Source organism: Staurois parvus, unplaced genomic scaffold (assembly GCF_062004578.1).
Source record: "Staurois parvus isolate SC_StPar_1 unplaced genomic scaffold, SC_StPar_1.0 ptg000308l, whole genome shotgun sequence".
In the NCBI taxonomy this organism is placed as follows: Eukaryota; Metazoa; Chordata; class Amphibia; order Anura; family Ranidae; genus Staurois; species Staurois parvus.
Genome location: NW_028318104.1, coordinates 1,607,951 through 1,634,279, shown reverse-complemented (window position 1 = coordinate 1,634,279; position 26,329 = coordinate 1,607,951). Strand labels below are relative to the sequence as shown.

Here is a 26,329-nt window from a genome sequence, read left to right as displayed (position 1 = left end):
TTGTTACTGTACTGTCTCCCTCCATAATGTAAAGCGCTAAGCAAACTGTCGGTGCTATATAAATCCTGTATAATAATAATAATTCCGCCTGGGGGGGCGACGCCTTTTAAGAGATCCTGGAATAGGGAGAGAAGGTGAGGAGCCAAAGTGCCTATAAAGGTTTTATAGTAGGAATAGGGTAGTCCGTCAGGTCCTGGAGATTTGTGGGATGGCAGTTGTTTGATTGTCTAGAATAGTTCCTCGGATGAAATGTCCACATTAAGGGCCGAGAGGTCAGGAGGTGATAGCTTCGGGAGGGATAGGGAGTCAAAAAAGGCATAAAAAGATGCTTTTTGCAGGGTGGGTAAAGTTCTGGGGTCAAGCAGTTGTAAAGGTTCTCATAATATGTTCCAAAGTGTGAGTTCATTACGTGGGGGTCGTTGGTAGGGTCACCATCCGGTTGGAGTAGGTGATCTGGCAACGCTGAGGGAGATTGTGCTTTGAGCCTATTTACGAGCATGCGGTGTGGTTTATTAGAGAATTTGTAGAATTTCTGTTTCACCCAAAAGAGGGACTGTGAAGATCTATGCGAATCAAGGGCTTTGACCTGGTCACGGAGAGAAGTTACCCTACGAAGCCCAGTAATAGACAGCTTTGCAAGTAATCGACGTTCAGCTGAAGACAGTTGGCAAATGAGGGAAGCCCTGGCACTAGCCAAGAACTTTTTAAAACGAGAGCCCATAGAGATACAGAATCCCCATACGGTCAAGGAAGAGACCACTAAGCCAACGTTGTGTTGAAAATACATGTCTAGTCCTTGAGATAGTTCCTCACGGAGATGAATCGTAGTAAGGAAAGTCTCATTGAGGCGCCAATGAAAGGCCTTCAACAGGGAGTGAGGGAAAAGAAGATTCAGAGTCAGAGAAGCGTGGTCAGACCACGTGATAGAGTTGATTTCAGAAGAAACCAAGAGAGGGAGTAAAGGAACAGAGACAAAGAACTGATCTAAGTGGGAAAACTGCGATGAGGGGAGGAGTAGAAAGTAAACTGTTTGTGCAGGGGGTGTCTGACCAAGCATCAAAGAGACGATGTTCCCTTATCAATTTACAAAAGGATTTTGAGGAGGAACATTGCCGCTTTGAGGGGGTGGATTCAAAAAGGACCTTCCTGTCTTTATGGGCGGACATAATTAAATTAAAGTTGCCTCCAATGATAGTGTGTGGTGTAGAAAAGGAACTCAATTTGGCAAGTGTTTGAGAAAGGAACTGCAGTTGACCCACGTTTGGGGCATACAAATTTAACAGAATAAGAGGAGAGCCTCCAAACATGCATTCCAGAATGCTAAAATGACCCCAAGGGTCGAGTCGGGAGGAAACGACCCAAAGGGAACAATGTGTCCGGATCAAAATCGCTACTCCGGCCTTCCCAGTGGGATCAAAAGCCGAGTAGGATTAGGAGAAAAACCTTGAGGCAAAATGAAAAGAGCCATTTGATTTAAAATGAGTCTCCTGAACAAAAATAACATCTTCTCCAGAGGATTGAAACTCCTTCAAAGCCATCCACCGTTTTTGGATAGAGTTAAGACCTTTGACATGATAATAGCCATAAAGCTCTACTATTATTATTATACAATATTTATATTTATTTTATAAATGGTTTGCTCAGCGCTGGGCTACTGAGCGTCTGCTATCAGTCAAGGTCACTCATGCGCCCTGGTTACATTTTAATGTTACATGTTCCACCCATTTTTAGGACGGAACATGTTACATGGTTCCATTGCCCTTTCTCTCTGTGTTCCCCGTACTTGCCATTACTTTTTGAAAACAGCACGGGAAGGGGTCTGCCCACATGGCCACATCATTCATTTACAGAATTCTGTGAATCAATGAACTACAAGTACCAACATCCTTTGTGGCTGTCTGCTTGTGGTTGCAAATGAACTACCACGGTGGTGTTGAGCTCTGTAGCAGCTCATTGCATCTTCTTGTCAGTGTAACGATGTACGTGCAGACAGCTTACACTCACAGGAGTTATTTTACTAAAGCTGGTTCACTGAAAATCTGGTGCAGCTTAGGGTTAGGGTTTGTAACTATGTTTTTAAAACCAAATAAAAATGTATTATGGAGAAAACAAATCTGGTGCAGCTGTGCATGGTAGCCAATCAGCTTCTAACCTCAACTTGTTCAATTACGCTTTAGGCCTCTTTCAGATGGACATTCCGAATGGGTCTGCCTGCCCGTTTTTCAGGCGAACCCGATCAGAACCTCCATTCTCATGTAAACAGCCATATTCCTTAGGGAAGTGCCAACCCCCATGCTATTTTGATACCTCTTGCCTCTTAGCCCAAAAAATACGTTTTGTTTTTTAATTTAATTTGGCAGATTTGGCTCCCATTTATTTCAGTCAGGATCAAGTTCAACATCCAAACATCTTTGAAGTTCGCCAAAACCTGTTCAAACTGAACCCAGGACAGATTGGCTCATTCCCAACCTAGGATGAGTTAAACGTTAGCTGATCAGATAGCTTCACTCCACCATACACTTCATTCTGTTCTACATGTTTTGTTATTTGTGTCGGGATGATGGTTATCCTTCTCCTGGGCCTTCCTCATAGCTACCAGTGTTGGATGGAGGTCCAGCATGGGGTGGCAAGGGGAGAGGGGAGAGGATGCTGGTAGGTGTGTTTGGGATTCATGTAGCTAGTGGAGTAGTTTGAGCTGTTGTTTAACTTTTGTTGTATTGGCTGAGGGCAGAGCTGCTGTTAGAAACCAGAGAGCCCCATACAGCCAACCGGACAGGGCCCCCTCCAAACTGGGATGTCAGTGGCAGTTAGACAGTTCTCTCCCCAGTGTCTGAATGCCCGCTGCAGTCCCGCAGTCCCGCTATACTCGCTGATTGCCGCCATTACTAGTATAAAAAAATGTATTCCAGTATATATACCGCCATTTTTAAACACTATAACTTTCACGTAAACCAATTAATTTACACGTATTGGGATTTTTTTTACCAAAGACATGGAGCAGAATACATTTTGGCCTAAATTTTTAATGAAATTTGATCTTTACTTTTTTTTATTGGACATGTTTTATAGCAAAAAGTCAAATATATATATATATTATATATATATATACACACACACACACAGTATATATACATATATATATATATATATATTTTAAATTGTTGATCTTGTTTATAGCGCAAAAAAATAAAAACCGCACAAGTGATCAAATACCTTCAAAAGAAAGCTCTATTGATGGAGAAAAAAATGACAAAAATTTCATTTATGTATAACGTTGCATTGTCAAAGTAACGTAGCGCCGTATCGCAAAAAATGGCCTGGCCAGGAAGGGGTGGTAAATCCTCTGGAGGGCGAGGGGTTAAGTACCTACCTCATTACCAGACTTCCATGTTATGGCTTTAGTATTCATTTGCAATTGCTGATCTTCTGGTGCCCAGGATGTAAAATTCCCCACATCATTATAAATCACAGCTCCATCATCCTCATGTATCCAATTTGTTATTTTATAGTGGTAAACAAATTCTCCATATTCATTAAAGAATGGCGCTGGCTCATTCAAACCAAATGCATATTTAATTTCTTTTATTTGGTGATACAACTTCATCGTGAATATAGAATTAAAAAAAAAAGGAAATCAGTCAGTCACAGTGGAATGTATAAGTCATGTTCTGGGCTTAATATCCTTCCCCCTGATCCCCTACAAAAAAAATATGTCTTTTTTCCAAGTGTGTTTGACCTGGTGATATCCCGGGTTGTCTTCCACTAGTGGCAGATGGATCATAACTGCTGAAAAGAGGGTTTCCATGTAATGATGTGGTGACTCCTTCTGCATATTTGGTGTCCTTTGGACCAGAAGACAAGCATTGCTGGCCTGGTGACTGAGTAAGTCTGCAGCTGGTGAGGATATGAGGATAGCAGCCAGAGCTCCTTTTATATTAAACAGTTGCTGTTGACTCAAATTTTGTGGTTTGTTCCCAGAAGTCAGAGGATACAGAAAATACCCCCCCCCCCTGCTGGATACAAATTCTAGACCAGTCAAGCTAATCCCTCAGCTTCACTGCAAGGGAACTCACCGACTTGTGACAACTACATAGCTAGTTAAGAACTCAAAGCTTTCACTTATAGTGAAGCCAAAGGATCATCTCAACTACCACAGATCTGTATCTTTCCGAGGATGGTCCAACTGTGAATAGAGGGTAACCAAGGACACAGGTCATTTTCCCTATAAAGTTGCAACTCCCTTCTCACTGGCCTACCCAAAGGAACGCTATCCCCACTCCAGTCGATCCTAAACTCAGCGGCCAGACTCATCCACCTCACCAAGCACTCCACATCTGCCTCCACCCTCTGCCAATCCATCAGAATGTCACCTACCCTCCTCACCTTCAGGCGCACCCTGAAAACCCTCCTCTTCAGGGAAGCCTACCCCAACCTCACCTAACATCCGACCTCACCTAACAACTAACCTCCTCCACTCCACCCACCACTCCCTCCCCCACAGCCATCTCCTCCTGTGCCACCTTCCACTCCCTCCTAGATTGTAAGCTCGAAAGAGCAGTGCCCTCGAACCCCTCATGTAGTGTATTGTTACTGTCTTGTCTCATGTTCTGTCCCCCTTACTACTGTACAGCGCTGAGCATACCCTTTGGCGCTATATAAATACTGTAAATACGGTATAATAATAATAATAATAATAAAGTGTTTCTATTAATAATACAATTTAAAGATTGTGATCTGAGGTATCGTGAAATGCCTCCATCCCTGTATCCATATATCCAAAGCAAATTTATGGCACTTTAAATGAGGTACTGTCACAAGTTAACCTTCGTTTTCTTGTTTGTGTACTCTTACCTCCTTGCTGCATTGCTGTTCCTGATCCCTTTCACATGTGTGTTTGTCTGTGCTCACCTATGGGCATCGTCTGCTGTTCTCTGGGTTTTATTTCCTTCCCTTCCATCACTTCCTGTCCTGCCTCCTTGTTTGCCTGCCTATATAAGAGATGCTCAGTCTAGGCCACTTTGCCTGAGAAACTTCCTAGTTGTTGAGCTCCTGTGTGTTGCTATCTCCTGCATCGGCTACTCGTGTACTGACCCCAGCTTTGTTCTCCGACTGTGTTTGGTTTTTGCCAGTCATGACCTTGGCTAGTCTATTGGATTTCCTTTTGTCTCCTCCCATTGTACTCTGCTCCTGCAAGCGGTCTCCTCATCCTGAGCTGGACGTACCTGGGGGCCACGACCTGGTCCCAGCTTGCTGCAAGTCCATCCCCACCCATCAGGGGCTCTGGTGAAGAAGCAGGCTGGGGCTTAGACTCCGTGCCCCAGGGAAACCCCAAGTTAACTATCTACAAGGGCTCACTACCACAGGTGCTGACAGGTACAACACACTCAAATAGTATCGTGATTATTCCATATGATAGATATTTATTATTCCATATATACAAATCTCTTAAAATTAAATAAAATCAACATGGAGCTGGTTTGTAATAATACATATACATAGATAAAAATTGCAGAATACAATAATACATGATTATTCTGTTCTTGCACATATAATCCAGTTGTTGACACATGATTCTATAGCACATTGTATCCAAAAATCTCAATGCGTTCCGTGGATCTCAGTCCACTTCCTCAGGTGAAAACACAGAATAGCTGCCTACAAGAAATAAATAAATAGAGATGGTAAGATATCATCAAACAAAACTTGCTACAATTCAATAGATAACCCTAATACTTCCAGACCAGCTCAAAAAGTAAGTGACAACAGCTGGGATATTAGGTCGTCGGGGACGTCTGCCCCGGGAGCTGTGGCAGTAGGACCTGCAAAGTTCAAAAGGGACCAAGGAAAGGCAGACCAAAAATTGGATAGATGTAAGTCCATTGTATGATCCATAATAGCACCCACAGCAGATATAAGTTATATCTGTGAAAAATATGAATTGTCATTACTGTGTAATAAGTGTATAAATATAAAAATAGTATACACACTGTGAATGTTGTATAGACCAAAGAAGTCAAAGAAAAGGGGGTGAAAAGAAAACTAAGTCCATGAAAAGACAATACAAATAAAAACAGAACCAATATACACTGCTCAAACAAATTAAAGGAACACTTTGAAAACCCATCAGACCTCAATGGGGACAAATCTCCTGCTGGATCTCTATACTGACATGGACGGGTGATGTGTGAGGAACGTAAGGACGCCCCATCGTTTGATGGAAGTGAAAATGATCGACCTACAGAGGACTGAATTCAAAGACACCCCGAAAATCAAAGTGAAAAAAATTCTACAGCAGGCTAGTCCATTATGCTGAAATTTCATTGCAGCAGCTCAAAATGGTCCTCAGTAGTCTGTATGGCCCCCACATGCTTGTATGCATGCCTTACAACATCGGGGGAGGCTCCTAATGAGACGATGGATGGTGTCCTGGGAGATTTCCTTCCAGATCTGGACCAGGGCATCACTGAGCTCCTGGACAGTCTGAGATGCAACCTGGCAGTGTCGAAACATGATATCCCAGAGGTATTCTATTGGATTTAGGTCAGGTGAGCTTCATCCTCCAGGAATAACCTGCATACTCTCACCAGGAGGAACCCAGGACCCACTGCACTGACGTTGGGTCTGACAACGGGTCCAAGGATTTCATCCTGATACCTAATGGCAGTCAGGGTGCCATTGTCTAGCCTGTAGAGGTCTGTGCATCCCTCCATGGATATGCCTCCGCAGACCATCACTGACCCACCACCAAAACGGTCATGCTGAACCATGTTACAGGCAGCATAATGTTCTCCATGGCTTTTCATGCCTGTCACATGTGCTCATGGTGAACCTGCTCTCATCTGTGAAAAGCACAGGGCACCAATGATGGACCTGCCAATTCTGGTGTTCAATGGCAAATGCCAATGGAGCTCTGTGGTGCCGGGCAGTGAGCACAGGGCCCACTAGAGGACATTGGGCCCTCAGGCCACCCTCATGAAGTCTGTTTCTGATTGATCAGAGACATTCACACCAGTGGCCTGCTGGAGGTCATTTTGTAGGACTCTGGCAGTGCTCATCCTGTTCCTTCTTGCACAAAGGAGCAGATACCGGTCCTGCTGATGGGTTAAGGACCTTCTACGGCCCTGTCCAGCTCTCCTAGAGTAACTGCCTGTCTCCTGGAATCTCCTCAATGCTCTTAAGACTGTGCTGGGAGACACAGCAACCCTTCTGGCAATGGCACGTATTGATGTGCCATCCTGGAGGAGTTGGATTGCCTGTGCAACCTCTGTAAGGTCCAGGTATGGCCTCATGCTATCAGTAGTGACACTGACCCTAGCCAAATGCAAAACTAGTAAAAAACAGTCAGAAAAGATGAGTAGGGTAAAAAATGTCAGTGGCCTCCACCTGTAAAACCATTCCTGTTTTGGGGGTCATCCCATTGTTGCCCATCTAGTGCACCTGTTGTTAATTTCAGTAACCCCAAAGCAGCTGAAACTGATGAACAACCCCCTCTGCGACTTACCTGACCAGATCAATATCCCAGGAGTTTCATTGACTTGATGCTAGACTCGGATTACAAAGTGTCCTTTTACTTTTTTGAGCAGTGTAGGTAGGACATATCCAGTAGAGTAACAGCAAATTGGTGAAAGGAAATGTAAACCAGTGTCTTGGTTATGTTGCATGCCAAAACTGAATATATAAAGAAAGAAAATAAATAAACCAAAATAGGATTGAGCCCCAGATATGACCCATCTAATGAAAGAAAGGAACCAGAAAAAGTATAGAAAATAAAATATAATCAAGAAAATATAAAGGACAGATAGCATGACCAGTATGCATATCGAAGCTGTAATCCAGGGTATGGTTAATAGTGTCCCAAACACCATGCAGGGAGAACATGTTGGATCTATCACAAGTCCCAATGAAACAACAGTGAATCCCTCCCAGTGACCATGATATATGGCCACACAGGTGGAAAGGGGAGGGGCTTGCTAAAGATTCATATGTCAACAATTGGATCATACAGAATGTGCATGATACTAAATAATCATGTATCGCTGTATTATTCTATTTATCTATGTACCTGTATATGTATTACGAACCAGTTCCATGTTGCTTTTATTTAATTTTACGAGATTTGTATATATGGAATAATAAATCTGCTATCATATCAAGGTGTAGCAATCTGCGCAATCACAAATAGTGAATAATATACGGTGCCAAAATTGTTAATACATGCCCAAAAAATTATGAATCTAAAGGACGCTCTGCTAAACACTAAGTCTGGGTTCACCTATATGTGGTGCAGCATATTGCATGTGATTCCCACAGAAACCGCACCGCATTACTGTGTAAATCACATGTGAATTCTGTGCAGTGCGATTTGAACCATACATTTTGTATGGCTCAAATCGCACCACAGCCGGACCAAAAAAGGTGCAAGACCCTTTTTTTGGTCCGCACTAGAATCGGATCTCATGGGTATTCACACCCATTAGATCCGATTCTGCACATCGCACCCTTTAAATTTATGGCCAGTCTCGAGGCACCCTTTAAAATGATGGACAGACCCGAGGCACCCTTTAAAATTTTGGACAGTCTTGACGCACCCTTTAAAATTATGGCAAGACCCGAGGCACCTTTTAAAATTATGGACACCCTTTAAAATTATGGGAAGTCCCGAGGCACCCTTTAAAATTATGGCCAGTCCCGAGGCACCCTTCAAAATTATGGCCAGTCCCGAGGCACCCTTCAAAATTATGGCCAGTCCCGAGGCACCCTTCAAAATTATGGACAGCCCCGAGGCACCCTTCAAAATTATGGCCAGTCCCGAGGCACCCTTCAAAATTATGGCCAGCCTTGAGGCACCCTTCAAAATTATGGCCAGCCTCGAGGCACATTATGGCCAGCCCCGAGGCACCCTTAGAAATGATGGCCAGTCCTGAGGCACCCTTAAAAATTATGGCCAGTCCCGAGGCACCCTTAAAAATTATGCCCAGTCCCAAGGCACCCTTAAAAATGATGGCCAGTCCCGAGGCACCCTTAAAAATGATGGTCAGTCTCGAGGCACCCTTACAAATTATGGCCAGCCTTGAGGCACCCTTTAAAATTATGGCCAGTCCCGAGGCACCCTTCAAAATTATGGCCAGTCCCGAGGCACCCTTCAAAATTATGGCCAGTCCCGAGACACCCTTTAAAATTATGGCCAGTCCCGAGGCACCCTTTAAAATTATGGCCAGTCCCGAGGCACCCTTTAAAATTATGGCCAGCCCCGAGGCACCCTTTAAAATTATGGCCAGTCCCGAGGCACCCTTTAAAATTATGGCCAGTCCCGAGGCACCCTTCAAAATTATGGCCAGTCCCGAGGCACCCTTCAAAATTATGGCCAGTCCCGAGGCACCCTTCAAAATTATGGACAGCCCCGAGGCACCCTTCAAAATTATGGCCAGTCCCGAGGCACCCTTCAAAATTATGGCCAGCCTTGAGGCACCCTTCAAAATTATGGCCAGCCTCGAGGCACATTATGGCCAGCCCCGAGGCACCCTTAGAAATGATGGCCAGTCCTGAGGCACCCTTAAAAATTATGGCCAGTCCCGAGGCACCCTTAAAAATTATGCCCAGTCCCAAGGCACCCTTAAAAATGATGGCCAGTCCCGAGGCACCCTTAAAAATGATGGTCAGTCTCGAGGCACCCTTACAAATTATGGCCAGCCTTGAGGCACCCTTTAAAATTATGGCCAGTCCCGAGGCACCCTTCAAAATTATGGCCAGTCCCGAGGCACCCTTCAAAATTATGGCCAGTCCCGAGACACCCTTTAAAATTATGGCCAGTCCCGAGGCACCCTTTAAAATTATGGCCAGTCCCGAGGCACCCTTTAAAATTATGGCCAGCCCCGAGGCACCCTTCAAAATTACGGACAGTCCCGAGGCACCCTTTAAAATTATGGCCAGTCCTGAGGCACCCTATAAAATTATGGCCAGTCCCAAGGCATCCTTTAAAATTATGGCCAGCCTTGAGGCACCCTTTAAAATTATGGCCAGTCACGAGGCACCCTTTAATATTATGGCCAGTCCCGAGGCACCCTTTAACATGATGGCCAGTCCTGATGCACCCTTTAAAATTATGGCCAGTTCCGAGGCACCCTTTAAAATTATGGACAGTCCCAAGGCACCCTTAAAATGATGGACAGTCCCGAGGCACCCTTAAAATGATGGACAGTCCCAAGGCACCCTTTAAAATGATGGACAGTCCCGAGGCACCCTTTAAAATGATGGACAGTATCGAGGCACCCTTTAATATGATGGACAGTCCCGAGGCACCCTTTAATATTATGGACAGTCCAGAGGCACCCTTTAAAATGATGGACAGTCCCGAGGCACTCCTTTCTAAAATGTGAAAAACTATTCTAATAGTTGTATATAACGCAGCACATTACAGGTGATTTATTCCTCTAAAGAAAGTACACTTTTGCACGCTGGTACTGACTAGTATTCTGATGTTTCTCTTCTCCCTCGGTTTTTCTCCATCACTGAGCTAGTGTGACCCCCAGCACTGATGGAGAGGAGGGAGGGTCAAACTAGGATGCTAGTAGAACTAATTTGGGTTTTTTGTTTTTTTTTTTTACTAAAAAGATAGATGAATACATTTTGGCCAAAATTTATGAAGAAAGATTATTTATTTGCAAAATTTTATAAGAAAAACACTTTTTTTTCAAAATGTTTGGATTTTTTTCATTTATATAGCAAACAAATAAAAATCTCAGCGTTGAATAAATACCACCAAAATAAAGTTTTATCTGTCTCAAAAAAATGCTAAAAAAATTCATATGGGTACAGTGTTGCATGACCGCACAATTGTCATTCAAAGTGTTGATATAAATAAAATGTGTGACAAAATAATTGAAAAAAAACTAATACGTAATTTGGCGTTGCATCAACACTAATACACATACCCATAAACTGCGTCAAATTGATTAATAATAAATGAATAAAACGCGTCGCGCTCCACCTATTCAGCTTGTAATAAATACTTGTCGGATTATATGAATTCTAGCATTATAGCACTTTTTATTTATAATTTATTAGTATTGCACATTAATATTTTGGTATTTTTAGCACGTTAATATTGATATAGATGGCACACTATAATATATAATATATAATAGATACATTTATATGGTGTTATCAAATTTATTACAAGCTAAATAGGTGAAGTGCGACACATTTTATTCATTTATTATTTGTCATTCAAAGTGTAATAGCGCTGAAAGCTGAACATTGGCCTGGACAGGAAGGGGGTGAAAGTGTCCGGACTGGAAGGGGGTGAAAGTGTCCGGACTGGAAGGGGGTGAAAGTGTCCGGACTGCAAGGGGGTGAAAGTGTCCGGACTGGGAGGGGGTGAAAGTGTCCGGACAGGAGGGGGTGAAAGTGTCCGGATTGCAAGGGGGTGAAAGTGTCCGAACTGGAAGGGGGTGAAAGTGTCTAGACTGGAAGAGGGGAAAAGTGTCCGGACTGGAAGAGGGGAAAAGTGTCCGGACTGGAAGGGGGGAAAGTGTCCGGACGGGAAGGGGGGGAAAGTGTCCAGACGGGAAGGGGAGGAAAGTGTCCGGACGGGAAGGGGGGGAAAGTGTCCAGACGGGAAGGGGGGGAAAGTGTCCAGACGGGAAGGGGGGGAAAGTGTCCAGACGGGAAGGGGGGGAAAGTGTCCAGACGGGAAGGGGGGGAAAGTGTCCGGACGGGAAGGAGGTGAAAGTGTCCGGACGGGAAGGGGGGGAAAGTGTCCGGACGGGAAGGAGGTGAAAGTGTCCGGACGGGAAGGGGGGGAAAGTGTCCGGACGGGAAGGGGGGGAAAGTGTCCGGACGGGAAGGGGGGGAAAGTGTCCGGAAGGGAAGGGGGGGAAAGTGTCTGGACTGGAAGGGGGTGAAAGTGTCCGGAAGGGAAGGGGGGGAAAGTGTCCGGAAGGGAAGGGGGGGAAAGTGTCTGGACTGGAAGGGGTTGAAAGTGTCCGGACTGGAAGGGGGTGAAAGTGTCCGGACTGGAAGGGGTTGAAAGTGTCCGGACTGGAAGGGGGTGAAAGTGTCCGGACTGGAAGGGGGTGAAAGTGTCCGGACTGGAAGGGGGTGAAAGTGTCCGGACTGGAAGGGGGTGAAAGTGTCCGGACTGGAAGGGGGTGAAAGTGTCCGGACTGGAAGGGGGTGAAAGTGTCCGGACTGGAAGGGGGGGAAAGTGTCCGGACTGGAAGGGGGGTGAAAGTGTCCGGACTGGAAAGGGTGGGAAGTGTCCGGACTGGAAGGAGGGGGAAAGTGTCCGGAGTGTCCGGACTGGAAGGGGGGGGGTGAAAGTGTCCGGACTGGAAGGGGGTGAAAGTGTCCAGACTGGAAGGGGGTGAAAGTGTCCGGACTGGAAGGGGGTAAAAGTGTCCGGACTGGAAGGGGGTAAAAGTGTCCGGACTGGAAGGGGGTGAAAGTGTCCGGGCTGGAAGAGGTTAAAGAAGGCCGTCACGGCTGAAACATGTTCTCTATTTTGTTCCGCATTTAAATGTTGCCTAATCAAGAATTTGGAATGCATTGGGTTGCTGGCTAATTTCTTTTATGGATGCTACTAATGATTTTTGTTTTCTTTTTTTGTAGAGGGGATGAATTTTTAAAATTTTACAGTTTCAAATTTCAAAAAGATCATCGAATTCCAGTACAGTATCATTTTATACATTTCCAGAAATCCCTGAAGATTATGAAGATTGTGCACCCTACCTTATGGTGATACAAATGATGTCGCTCGTTGTACAAGTTCCCTTTATAGAACAGGTTCATGTCGTGCAGCGCTTGGGCCATAGCTTCCACCGCATAATAAATTCTTGGAGAGAGTCCTTGATGAACAAAATTAAATACATTTGTGTGCATTTCATAATATATAGTACCATTATCATCATATTGACATAGTAAGGTACGATTTCTACTTTCTTTGTTGGCAGACATACACTTGGCAATTGATAAATAATATAAAGAATTTGTTAGTTCACTTAAGGTATACAGCTTGTCAATTCCATCAAAAAAACGTTCGTGATTTGGAAGGAGTAAAGGGTACAGTTCCACAGCCAAGCTACCATTAAAGGCAACCATTGGATCACATCCAGAAAGGCTGAGAGACCTCAGAGGAGGAACAATAAATGTTTTATCGGAGGTAACATTATTATCTTCAAAATAACTATTAAATATGTTCTGACTGATATAAGACCCGCATAATACAATGACGTTAGCAGTGGAGCGTCTAATAACCGAACGAGCATTTGTTATCGTGTGGTCTGCAGAAATGTTATCACTATAAATAGAAGTCCCAAATGATAATGTATATTCCACACAAATACCAAAACGTTTCATGTATTTCATTAATATCTCCTTGTCTTTGTCTCCGGTATCATCTTGTGATGCAAATATTCCAACCCAGGTCCAGTTAAAATGTTTCAACAGTTTAATCACAGCCATATAATGGACATGGTCATTCTGAACTGTCCGGAAGACATGAGGATAGAGAAGTCTATTGGTCAGAGAATAGTCTGTAGCTCCATAACTGATCTTCAAGACGGAAAAGAAAAACAATCATTATTTTCAATGTCTGCACCAATATTAGGAAGCATTCCTAAGGCTCCATGTACACGGGACACTTCTGAACGATGGAAACTGACTGCTGGAAAACGTAGGTTAACCCCCCTGGTGGTATTCCCGAGTGTAGCTCGGGGTATGTATGGGCCACACTCATGAAGGCCATGCAGAAGAGTACGCTCACCCATAGGAACACATAGGGTTACATTACACGTGTGCAGTTGGAAGAAACATTGGGCAAGACATTTTGCTTGCAAAGGCTGTGTGGTTCTGAGCAGGGCCTCATAGTGAAGATTGTGTGAAAGGGGAGGAAACTGAATATTTTACCAGGTGGGCTGCACTCGGGGGGGTGGAGGGTTTAATTAAGGACAACATGCCAAAGCTACAGTTGTCTTTTAAATTGTAATAATAATATAAGGGGTGAGTTCCATGCACAAAAAATGCATTATTTCATGACTAGTGTAGAAGAGATGTGCTGGCTCATGCTAAAGCAACTAAAACCATACCAACCATGGGTGAACTGACCACTTGGAAAATCGGGCACTGCCCGAGGGCCCGGGGTCAGTAGGGGGCCCTATGAGATGCCCCTGGTACCTTTTTCATAGGCTTTTTGGAGTTTGGGCAAGTTCACAGGGGCCCCATGATCCCCTATTGCCCAGGGTCCCCATGAGTTGTCAGTCCGCTCCTGATACCAACCCAACTCTCTTGAAACCCCTTCCCCCATAAAGGAGACCAAACACCGTTGGAGTAAAAATGGCCTTCATGGCCTTTTATTAACAATTCAACTTAAATCACAAAAACATTCCTTACAACAGAAACATACAGGATAAGTTGTTGGTCTAGGAAGGCACCAAACAATATTGATCTCCCCCTGTGGAACCTTAACTTTCACACTAGGCCTCCAGCCGCAACGCACGGACTCGGAGACAAAAGCACACCTTCCGCAGTGTAGAACAGCCACCTCCCAGTTAAACCTTGGTTAACTGGAATGCACCCAGGCACACCATACCACCGATGGGTCCAACCATACACATTTGCTCAAAACAATTTTCCACCTCCAAAGACCAACAACTGCCCCCAAAACTAAATAAATCAAGCACGGAAAGACCCAAAACACCCCAGGGGAGGGCGGGAGGAAAGTTTCTTCTTCAGCTGCTATACCAGCACTGGATAGCCCGACCCCCCAGACACTACCCAAAATCATCAAAGATCCCACCCCGTGCTACCATCACCAATCAGGTAACCTTCCTGTTTTAACCCTTTAACCGCATGCCGCCCAGCCACTGTACATATACGGTGGCAGGGCGGCACTCACAGGCAAAACCATGTTTTGAAACGTGTGTTTTGTAAACAAATAGGGGGCTTGCGCGAGGCGCGCTGCCGCCCTATTTGTCCTGTGGATCACCGCCGCAGATGTCAGTTGCCGGGTCACAGCTGCTCGCTAGCGGCTATGTCCCGGCGATCGGCGGTAAACAGTGACAGAGAGCACAGCTGCAGTAGCTGTGCTGTCTGTCACCTCTCTGTCAGCGCGAGGATAAGCTGATCGAGAAAGAATAGTTTCACTTTCTCGATCAGCCTTGTCCCGCCCAGTACACAGCCCCGCCCCCTAGTAAAACACTCCCCTCACTCCTATAACCCTTCCCTGCAAAATAAAGTTACCCCTTCCTCCCCAGTGCCATTAGTACAGTGTCAGTTTTTTTTTTTTTCACTGATCACTGTATTAGTGTTTTTGGGGATGTCAGTGACCCCAAGTCAGTGCCCCCCAATGTCAGAATGTCCGCAGTCCCGCCATAAGTCACTGGTCGCTGCCATAAGTCCCTGATCGCCGCCATAATTCGCTGATCGCCGCCATTATTAGTATACAAAAACCCCTAAAAATCCCAGTATCTTTCCCGCCATTTGTAAACGCTATAACTTTCACGTAAACCAATTAATTTACACGTATGGGGTTTTTTTTAGTAAAGACATGTCGCAGAATGCATTTTGGCAGAAATTTATGACTAAATTTGATTTTTGCATTTTTTTTTTACTGGACATGTTTTATAGCAAAAAGTCCAAAATATTGTTTTTTTTTCCTCAGAATTGTCAGCCTTTTTTTTTATAGCTCAAAAAATAAAAACCGCACAGGCGCTCAAATACCACCAAAAGAAAGCTCAATTTGTGGGGAAAAAAAGGATGTAAATTTCATTTATGTACCATATTGCATGACCGCGCAATTGTCCGTTATACTAGCGCAGCGCTGTATAGCAGAAAAATGGCGTAAATTGCAGTATCTATACCATAGTTTGTAGACGCTATAACTTCCACACAAAGCAATCAATATACACTTATTGGGATTTTTTTTACCAAAAACATGGAGCAGAATACATTTTGGCCTAAATTTATAACCAACTTTGAGTTTACTATATATTTTTTATAGCTGAAAATAAAAAATATTGTTTTTCTTCAAAATTTTTGGTGTTTTTTTGTTTATAGAGTAAAAATAAAAAGCGCACAGGTGATCAAATCACACTGAAAGAAAGCTCTTTTTGTGTGAAAAAAAGGACGTAAATTTAGTTTGGGTGCAGCATTGCATGACCGCGCAATTATCAGTTGAGTTAGTGCAGCGCCGAGTAGCAAAAAGAGGCGTGGTCATTAAGGGGGGTAAATCCTCAGGAGAGCAAGTGGTTAACTTAACCCCTTCCTGTCTTTCTTTCTCCTCCTCACCTAGTCATGTCTTCCCTCCTCTATTCTGCTCTTTCTTTTCCGCTACAGGCACCACTTTATTGCTGCACTTTGTGTCTTGAATGCAAAGATATAAAGCTGAGCACCCACCTGTGTATATCCATAGATGCCAAGTATTTCTGCCATTGGAATTGTTGTCACTGAATAATGGTCTCCAATGAAGCCCACCAGCGGAGGTTCTCCAGACCACGAGTAATTAGGGACTGTCTTCTGTGGTCCTGATAAAATGTTTAGAACGTTCCTTACAGCCAAACTAGCATGCAAACATGAATCTAGTATGTGAAATCCCAGAGTAATATTGGGTAAAATGTCTGGATTCTGGTTCACATTGTGAATTGCAGAAAGAAAAGCCAAAACATTTATATGTGTTTCTTGGTTAAAACTGCAAAGAAAAAATATTTATGGCAGATGAGGGTCAATTGTAATTGTAAAATGGACTTACCGTATTTTTCGCTCCATAAGACGCACCCTAGGTTTTAGAGGCAGAAAACAGGAAAAAAAAAATTCTGAACTAATGGACTGCAGACATAGTAGAGGAGATGACCAGAGACTGCGGACATAGTACAGGGATGACCAGAGACTGCGGACAGTACAGGGATGACCAGAGACTGCAGACATAGTACAGGAGATGACCAGAGACTGCGGACACAGTACAGGAGATGACCAGAAACTGCAGACACAGTACAGGAGATGACCAGAAACTGCAGACACAGTACAGGGATGACCAGAGACTGCGGACAGTACAGGAGATGACCAGAGACTACGGACACAGTACAGGAGATGACCAGAGACTGCGGACACAGTACAGGAGATGACCAGAGACTGCGGACACAGTACAGGAGATGACCAGAGACTGCGGACACAGTACAGGAGATGACCAGAGACTGCGGACACAGTACAGGAGATGACCAGAGACTGCGGACACAGTACAGGAGATGACCAGAGACTGCGGACACAGTACAGGAGATGACCAGAGACTGCGGACACAGTACAGGAGATGAGCAGAGACTGCGGACACAGTACAGGAGATGACCAGAAACTGCAGACACAGTACAGGGATGACCAGAGACTGCGGACAGTACAGGAGATGACCAGAGACTGCGGACACAGTACAGGAGATGACCAGAGACTGCGGACACAGTACAGGGGATGACCAGAGACTGCGGACAGTACAGGAGATGACCAGAGACTGCGGACAGTACAGGAGATGACCAGAGACTGCGGACACAGTACAGGAGATGACCAGAGACTGCGGACACAGTACAGGAGATGACCAGAGACTGCGGACACAGTACAGGGATGACCAGAGACTGCGGACAGTACAGGAGATGACCAGAGACTGCGGACACAGTACAGGAGATGACCAGAGACTGCGGACAGTACAGGAGATGGCCAGAGACTGCAGACACAGTACAGGAGATGACCAGAGACTGCAGACACAGTACAGGAGATGACCAGAGACTGCGGACAGTACAGATGACCAGAGACTGCGGACACAGTACAGGAGATGACCAGAGACTGCGGACAGTACAGGAGATGACCAGAGACTGCGGACAGTACAGGGATGACCAGAGACTGCGGACAGTACAGGAGATGACCAGAGACTGCGGACACAGTACAGGGATGACCAGAGACTGTGGATACAGTACAGGAGATGACCAGAGACTGCGGACACAGTACAGGAGATGACCAGAGACTGCGGACATAGCACAGGGATGACCAGAGACTGCGGACAGTACAGGGATGACCAGAGACTGCGGACAGTACAGGAGATGACCAGAGACTGCGGACAGTACAGGAGATGACCAGAGACTGCGGACAGTACAGGAGATGACCAGAGACTGCGGACACAGTACAGGAGATGACCAGAGACTGCGGACACAGTACAGGAGATGACCAGAGACTGCGGACACAGTACAGGAGATGACCAGAGACTGCGGACACAGTACAGGAGATGACCAGAGACTGCAGACAGTACAGGGATGACCAGAGACTGCGGATATAGTACAGGGATGATCAGTGACTGCGGACAGTACAGGAGATGACTGCTGACTTTTGGGGAAGGAGGGGGAGCGGGTACCTGAAATTGAGAGTTTTTCTTTGATCTTACCTGTTCCTCTATCCAGCCGCGCGCTGTCTACCCGACTTCTGTAGTGTGGGCGCTCGGCGGACAGCCCGATGCCCAGTGCGCATGCGCAAGAAGCGCTGCGCTTTGTGATTGGTCCGGCGGCTTCTGGGATCTGTCATGTGTCCCAGGTACCGCCTTACCATTCACAAAGAGCACTGCTTCTGGTGCATGCGCACTTGGGACCCGGCTGTCACCAACACTACAGAAGCCGGGAAGACAGCACGCCGCTGGATAGAGGAACAGGTAAGGTCCCACTGCAGAGCTGAGCGGCCGGCCCGGTATTCTGACACGGCGGCGGTGAAAATACCGGACCGGCCGCTCTATATTCGCTCCATAAGACGCACTGACATTTTCTCTCCTTTTTTGGGGGGAAAAAAGTGCGTCTTATGGAGCGAAAAATACAGTACATCAGATGGGCTCCTCTGCACCCATGACAGGACAGACACTTACCTGTCCTTGCTCTACTGAAATGTGCAAATGCCAACCAGGGGCGGACTGACCATTTGGAAACACGGGCACTGCCCGAGGGCCCGGGGTCAGTAGGGGGCCCCATGAGATGCCCCTGGTACCTTTTTCATAGGCTTTTTTTAGTTTGGGCAAGGACACAGGGGCCCCATGATCCCTTATTGCCCGGGGGCCCCATGAGTTGTCAGTCCGCCTCTGATGCCAACTTACCACTGGAATGAATAGAGACTGCAGTTTGCCTTGTCAGGATTTTGCAGTGTGAACTTTAATGATTGGATTTAGCATATTATGTTATAGAAGACGTGAAGAAATGTTCAAAAATCTGCTGAGACTCACAAGTGAAGCTTGGAGGAATCTAAGATAACAACTTACATATGCAGTCTAGATGAATACCTCGGAAGAACAAAGATACTATTTTTCGTTATTTTTTTTTTGTAATAAGGGCAAGCGAAACATATTAATAAAATGAAAATAAATAATTTTCCAAAAGATTTTTGCCTCATTTTCTTAACCACCTCCCGTTTGGCTGTTGTATATAAACGGCCAGACGGTGGCAGTGCAGGGTTGGGTGGCTGTTTATAAACAGGGAGCATGCAGCACCGCGATCCGGTGCCCGCTGTGTCCTCTTAACACAGTGGAACACCGATCGTTGGACGGGACCTCTGTGCGAGGTCCCGATCATGTGATCACTGATTGGCCAATCCGTGATCACATGAATAGTAGTAAGCAAGATGTTATTTCCTGACATCATTGCTTACTACGTGTGAAATCTGTGAATGATCACAGAGGTCACATGGTACAGGGCTATTCACAGCCTTGTACCATGTGACATGCGACCAATCACAGCTCATCAGTAGTTCCCAATGGCTGCAAGAATGCAGCTAGAGAAGAGAAATGATTGCTTTTACATCCTTTATGGGTGTAAAAGCAATCAGTAAAAAAAAAAAAATCTTCATCACCCCCCACAAGTAGTACAGTGTCACCATGGTGATACTGTACTGCTAGGGTGACAGTATGTAAAAAAAAAAAAAAATATGAAAAAAAAAAAAATTTTTTTTAAAAATTATAATTTTTGGTTATAAACTAATTTGTTTTTTTTTGTTTTTTTTACAAAAAAGATAACGGAATAAATTGTGGCCAAGATTTATGATGAAATATTGTTTATTTGCAAAATTTTATAAGAAAAACACTTTTTAAAAATTTTTGGACTTTTTAATGTTTTATAGCAAAAAAAATAAAAATCCCAGCGGTGAATAAATACCAGCAATATAAAGCTTTATCTGTCTCAAAAAAATGCTAAAAAATTCATATGGGTACAGTGTTGCATGACCGCGCAATTGTCATTCAAAGTGTGATAGCGCTGAAAGCTGAAAATTGGCCTGGACTGGAAGGGGGGGGGGGGGGGGGGGGGGAAGTGTCCGGACTGGAGGGGGGGGGGGGGGAAGTGTCCGGACTGGAAGGGGGGGGGGGGGGGGGAAGTGTCCGGACTGGAAGGGGGGGGGGGGGGGAAGTGTCCGGACTGGAAGGGGGGGGGAGTGTCCGGACTGGAAGGGGGGGGGGGGGGGGGGGGGGGGAAGTGTCCGGACTGGAAGTGGTTAATATGTGCACTACAAAGAGTTTGAAAAAAAAAGCATATTGATAAAGCTGTATTTCCCAACCTCGAATAACAATCTCAAAATGCAAAATGTAGAAAAACCAAAGAAACCCGAGTCTGGGGCAATGTAAACAACTGTCTTGATGACATTAACTTAATCAGAACCCCCCCTTTACAACAAAGGCTCCCCTTCACATCAGAGCCCACCCTATACATCAGAATCTCCCTTCACACCAAAGACCTCCCATCACATCTGAGGTCCCCCTTTACATCGGAGGTTCCCCATCACATCAGACCCACCCCTACACATCAGAATATCCCTTCACATCAGAGGTCCCCCTATCACATCTTAGGTCCCCCTTCACATCAGAGGTTCCCCATCACATCAGAGCCTCCCTTACACATCAGAATCCCCCTTCACATCAGAAGCCCCCCCTTCACACCAGGGGTTCCCCATCACATCAGAGGTTCCCCATCACATCACTGGCCCCCCATCACATCCGAGACCTCCCTTCACATCAGAGGTTGCCCATCACTTCAGAAGTCTCCCATCACATCCAAGACCTCCCTTCACATCAGAGGTTCCCCATCAAATAAGATCCCCCTATACATCAGAATCCCTCTTCACATCAGAGGCCCCCCCATCACATCTGAGGTCCCCCTTCACACCAGTGGTTCCCCATCACATCAGAACCCCCTCTACACATCAGAATATCCCTTCACATCAGAGGTCCCCCTATCACATCTTAGGTCCCCCTTCACATCAGAGGTTCCCCATCACAGCAGAGCCCCCCTTACACATCAGAATATCCAATCACATCAGAGGCCCCCCATCACATCTGAGGTTCCCCATCACATCAGAGCCTCCCTTACACATCAGAATCCCCCTTCACATCAGAAGCCCCCCCTTCACACCAGGGGTTCCCCATCACATCAGAGGTTCCCCATCACATCACTGGCCCCCCATCACATCCGAGACCTCCCTTCACATCAGAGGTTGCCCATCACTTCAGAAGTCTCCCATCACATCCAAGACCTCCCTTCACATCAGAGGTTCCCCATCAAATAAGATCCCCCTATACATCAGAATCCCTCTTCACATCAGAGGCCCCCCCATCACATCTGAGGTCCCCCTTCACACCAGTGGTTCCCCATCACATCAGAACCCCCTCTACACATCAGAATATCCCTTCACATCAGAGGCTCCCCTTCACACCGGAGGTTCCCCATCATGTCAGAGGTTCCCCATCACATCAAAGGTTCCCCATCACATCAGAAGTCTCCCATCACATCCAAGACCTCCCTTCACATCAGAGGTTCACCATCAAATCAGAGCCCCCTTATACATCAGAATCCCCCTTCACATCAGAGGTCCCCCTTCACACCAGTGGTCCCCCTTCACATCAGAGGTTCCCCATCACATCAGAGGTTCCCCATCACATCAGAGCCCCCCTTACACTTCAGAATCCATCTTCACACCAGTGGTTCCCCATCACATCAGAGGTTCCCTATCACATCACTGGCCCCCCATCACATCCAAGAGCTCCCTTCACATCAGAGGTTCCCCATCAAATCAGAGCCTCCCTATACATCAGAATCCCCCTTCACATCAGAGGTCCCCCATCACATCTTAGGTCCCCCATCACACCAGAGGTTCCCCATCACATCAGAACCCCCTACACATCAGAATCCTCCTCCATATCAGAGACCTCTTATGTCAGAGGTCCCCCTCACATGAGAATTTTCTCAAATGTAGTGTTTACAGGATGCAGTCTACTAACCAGAATCTTCAGTTTAGGTTTTTTTGCTCACCTTTATTAAACCTTACATTTCAATATCACACAGAAGTTTACCCTTGCAGGGAATATTCAGTGTTCCACTTTGAATGCCACAACACAGAAACACTTTTCTTCAGCCTCCTGGCTTTCTCTTGTAGCACCCACCACTGCTCTGGCCCTCAGGCTTAGGCCCTTATTTCTTCCCCCAGAAAACACTCAAACTGTCTTGATCAGACGTGCATCTCTGGCTGCTCACTTGCTCCTGGTCAGGGTGGAGCCCTGAGCCGCAGTTATTTCAAAACTAAAAAAGCTGTTGCACATCTTAACAATCAGTGGAATTTGGTTGCTCACAAAATGTGGACCCGTGGTTAGAGACCTCATCCCTCCAAAGGCTCTACAAAGCCCCTAAGTTCAAGGACGAAAAACTAGGATTTATCAAGCTTTGAGCAAACCAACAATCTTGTTTCATGTTTTGGGAGTCTGTGACGGAGATCAGAAATATTATGTTATTTTTGTGTTGTTTCATTGAAATTAACAAGTGTGTCCAGCAGTCAACTTGTCTGCTTAATTATATCTATGAGTTCCTGTGCCCCGCAGGGGGTGGGAGATGAGGTTGATCTCAGCAGAAGGCACAAACAGCACGGTGTCCTGTGGCTGGGGAAAGCCAAACATGTCAGCACCAGGGGCTTTGAGGTTTGGTCAAATTATAAGGACAATATAATGTCCCTATGCTGGGAAAAAACTCTCAGAATGTGCAGAGCTTCAGTCGTGATGGACAGAGGCGCTCATGGCTGCAGGCCTTGCTAGGAGATGCATTAAACTGCTGAGACAGATCTGTATGGGCTGTGATTTGCTTTTGCACAGCTGGTACTTGTAGTTCTTACATTGTTTGTGTGGCTTTCCAGACACTGGGACTTTATTCTACCCTCTGCTCTTCTGTCAACTGCTGTCTATGTGGTCTTGAAGCTGCTGCCAGGACACACAGTCCTCTGAAGACCCATGAGAAGTCTGTACTCTGGACCTCCTTCTCCATGCCTGTCTGCCTAGACTTCCTCTGCTGAGGCCACTGATGAGTCCCTGAATTGCTGCCCTGTGCCCCGGACTTTACTGTATCGGTGTGTGGCCTTCTACTCCCTGGGCCTGTATTGGTGCTTTTGACTCTGGACTAGGCCCTGATGTACTGGAGTGCCACACTGTGCCAAGGACTTTGATCTGTGTGCTGGACTTAACCCTATTCTGCCCCAAACCCTTTGCCCTGGGTGCTGGACTTAACCCTATTCTGCCCCAAACCATTTGCCCTGTGTGCAGGACTTACAGTCATGGCCGAAATTGTTGGCACCCTTGATATTTTTCCTGAAAATCAAGTATTTCACACAAAAAAGGTATTGCATTAACACATGTTTTGCTATACACATGTTTATTCCCTTTGTATGTATTGGAACAAATATAAAACAGAGGCAGAAAAGCAAATATGACATAATGTCACACAAAACCCCAAAAATGGGCTGGACAAAAGTATTGGCACCCTTAACTTAATATTTGGTTGCACACCCTTTGGAAAACATAACTGAAATCAGTCGCTTCCTATAACCATCAATAAGCTTCTGACACCTCTCACCCGGAATTTTGGACCACTCTTCCTTTGCAAACAGCTCCAGGTCTCTCTTATTGGAAGGACACCTTTTCCCAACAGCAATTTTAAGATCTCTCCACAGGTGTTCAATGGGATTTAGATCTGGGCTCATTGCTGGCCACTTCAGAACTCTCCAGCGCTTCTTTGCCATCCATTTCTGAGTGCTTTTTGACGTATGTTTGGGGTCATTGTCCTGCTGGAAGACCCAGGATCTTGGACGCAAACCCAGCTTTCTGACACTGGGCCCTACAGTGCGACCCAAAATCCTTTGGTAATCCTCAGATTTCATGATGCCTTGCACACAGTCAAGGCACCCAGTGCCAGAGGCAGCAAAACAACCCCAAAACATCATTGAACCTCCACCATATTTTACCGTAGGTACTGTGTTTTGTTCTTTGTAGGCCTCATTCCGTTTTCGGTAAACAGTAGAATGATGTGCTTTACCGAAAAGCTCTATCTTGGTCTCATCTGTCCACAAGACGTTTTCCCAGAAGGCTTTTGGCTTACTCAAGTACATTTTGGCAAACTGTAGTCTTGCTTTTTTATGTCTCTGTGTCAGCAGTGGGGTCCTCCTGGGTCTCCTGCCATAGCGTTTCATTTCATTTAAATGTCGACGGATAGTTCGCGCTGACACTGATGCTCCCTGAGCCTGCAGGACAGCTTGAATGTCTTTGGAACATGTTTGGGGCTGCTTATCCACCATCCGGACTATTCTGCGTTGCAATCTTTCATCAATTTTCCTCATCCGTCCACGACCAGGGAGATTAGCTACAGTGCCATGGGTTGCAAACTTCTTGATAATGTTGCGCACTGTGGACAAAGGCAAATCTAGTTCTCTGGAGATGGACTTGTAACCTTGAGATTGTTGATATTTTGCCACAATTTTGGTTCTCAGGTCCTCAGACAGTTCTCGTCTCCTCTTTCTGTTGTCCATGCTTAGTGTGGCACAGACAGACACACAATGCAAAGGTTAAGTGAACGTCTCTCCTTTTTATCTGCTTTCAGGTGTGATTTCTATATTGCCCACACCTGTTACTTGCCCCAGGTGAGTTTACAGGAGCATCACATGCTTGTAACATTCTTATTTATCCGCAGTTGTGAAAGGGTGCCAATACTTTTGTCCAGCCCATTTTTGGAGGTTTGTGTGACATTATGTCGAATTTGCTTTCTTTCCTCCCTTTTTTTGTTTTGTCCCAATACACACAAAGGGAATAAACATGTGTATAGCAAAACATGTGTTAATGCAATACGTTTCGTGAGAAATACATGATTTCCTGGAGAAATATCAAGGGTGCCAACAATTTCGGCCATGACTGTAACTCTATTCTGCCCAGATCCCTTTGACCTGTGTGCTGAACTTAACCCTTTTCTGCCCAGATCCCTTTGACCCGTGTGCTGGACTTAACCCTATTCTGCCCTGAACACTTTGCCCTGTGTGCTGGACTTAACCCTATTCTGCCCAGATCCCTTTGACCTGTGTGCTGAACTTAACCCTTTTCTGCCCAGATCCCTTTGACCCGTGTGCTGGACTTAACCCTATTCTGCCCTGAACACTGTGCCCTGTGTGCTGGACTTAACTCTATTCTGCCCGGAACCCTTTGCCCTGTGTTCTATGAACTTACCATCCTGTTGTGCCCTCATTGCTCTGTCCTGTTTTCCCTGTGGACTCCCTGCCCTCTGCTGCCCCATGTTGCCATCCTGAGAATCATTCTTCATTGTGGTGTCTTGTTTTGTTCTGTGGACTAGTTTTTCTATTGTCTGTACCTTGCGTCTCCCCAATAAATGCCCGCACGTCTGGTTTTGTGTGATCTGCCTCTGTGTGCTCTCTCTCTGTGCTCCTAGTTCATCACAGAGCCCCTCACCCTGTATGGCTGAGAACCCTAGGTAACACGCAACCAGGGGCGGACTGACAACTCATGGGGCCCCCGGGCAATAGGGGATCATGGGACCCCTGTGTCCTTGCCTAAACTGAAAAAAGCCTATGAAAAAGGTACCAGGGGCATCTCATGGGGCCCCCTACTGACCCCGGGTCCTCGGGCAGTGCCCAAGTTTCCAAATGGTCAGTCCGCCCCTGCACGCAACCCTTTCATGATCCATCACTTCAGTCTCTCCTGCCAAACTAAACTCTAAGAGGCATTTTCCACTGTGAGATGGCATCATCCTGTCACAATACATGTTTAGCGCTGTCACAATGGAAAGATGCAGTTAATTCCTGATTCAGCAATGAAATTAGATGTAAGACTCAGTGGAATCATATGTGTGTGTAAGTGTGGACCCAGAAAAGGGGGTCAGGCTTGCCAGCCAGGGGCCCTTCCTCCTCATCAGGGTCATGCTGCAGGTACCAATGTATGGACATACACACTGAATTTGTGTGTCTCTGTGTTCTAGCCTGTTTGGCCTTTGATATAGACAAATCTGTCCAGGCCATC

At 45.7% G+C, this 26,329-nt stretch overlaps 1 protein-coding gene across 1 annotated transcript in view; it reads right to left on the bottom strand.

The window, feature by feature from the left end:
* LOC149457656 (vomeronasal type-2 receptor 26-like) overlaps nucleotides 1-26,329 on the bottom strand; it is an 82,316-nt gene that overhangs the window by 20,960 nt on the left and 35,027 nt on the right. Inside the window, exons 2-4 of the mRNA XM_089683390.1 lie at nucleotides 16,393-16,684; nucleotides 13,344-13,551; nucleotides 3,371-3,612 (exon numbers count right to left, since the gene is read on the bottom strand). Of these exons, the coding sequence (XP_089539516.1) occupies nucleotides 3,371-3,612; nucleotides 13,344-13,551; nucleotides 16,393-16,684 (742 nt within the window). The remainder of the gene's footprint in view (nucleotides 1-3,370; nucleotides 3,613-13,343; nucleotides 13,552-16,392; nucleotides 16,685-26,329) is intronic.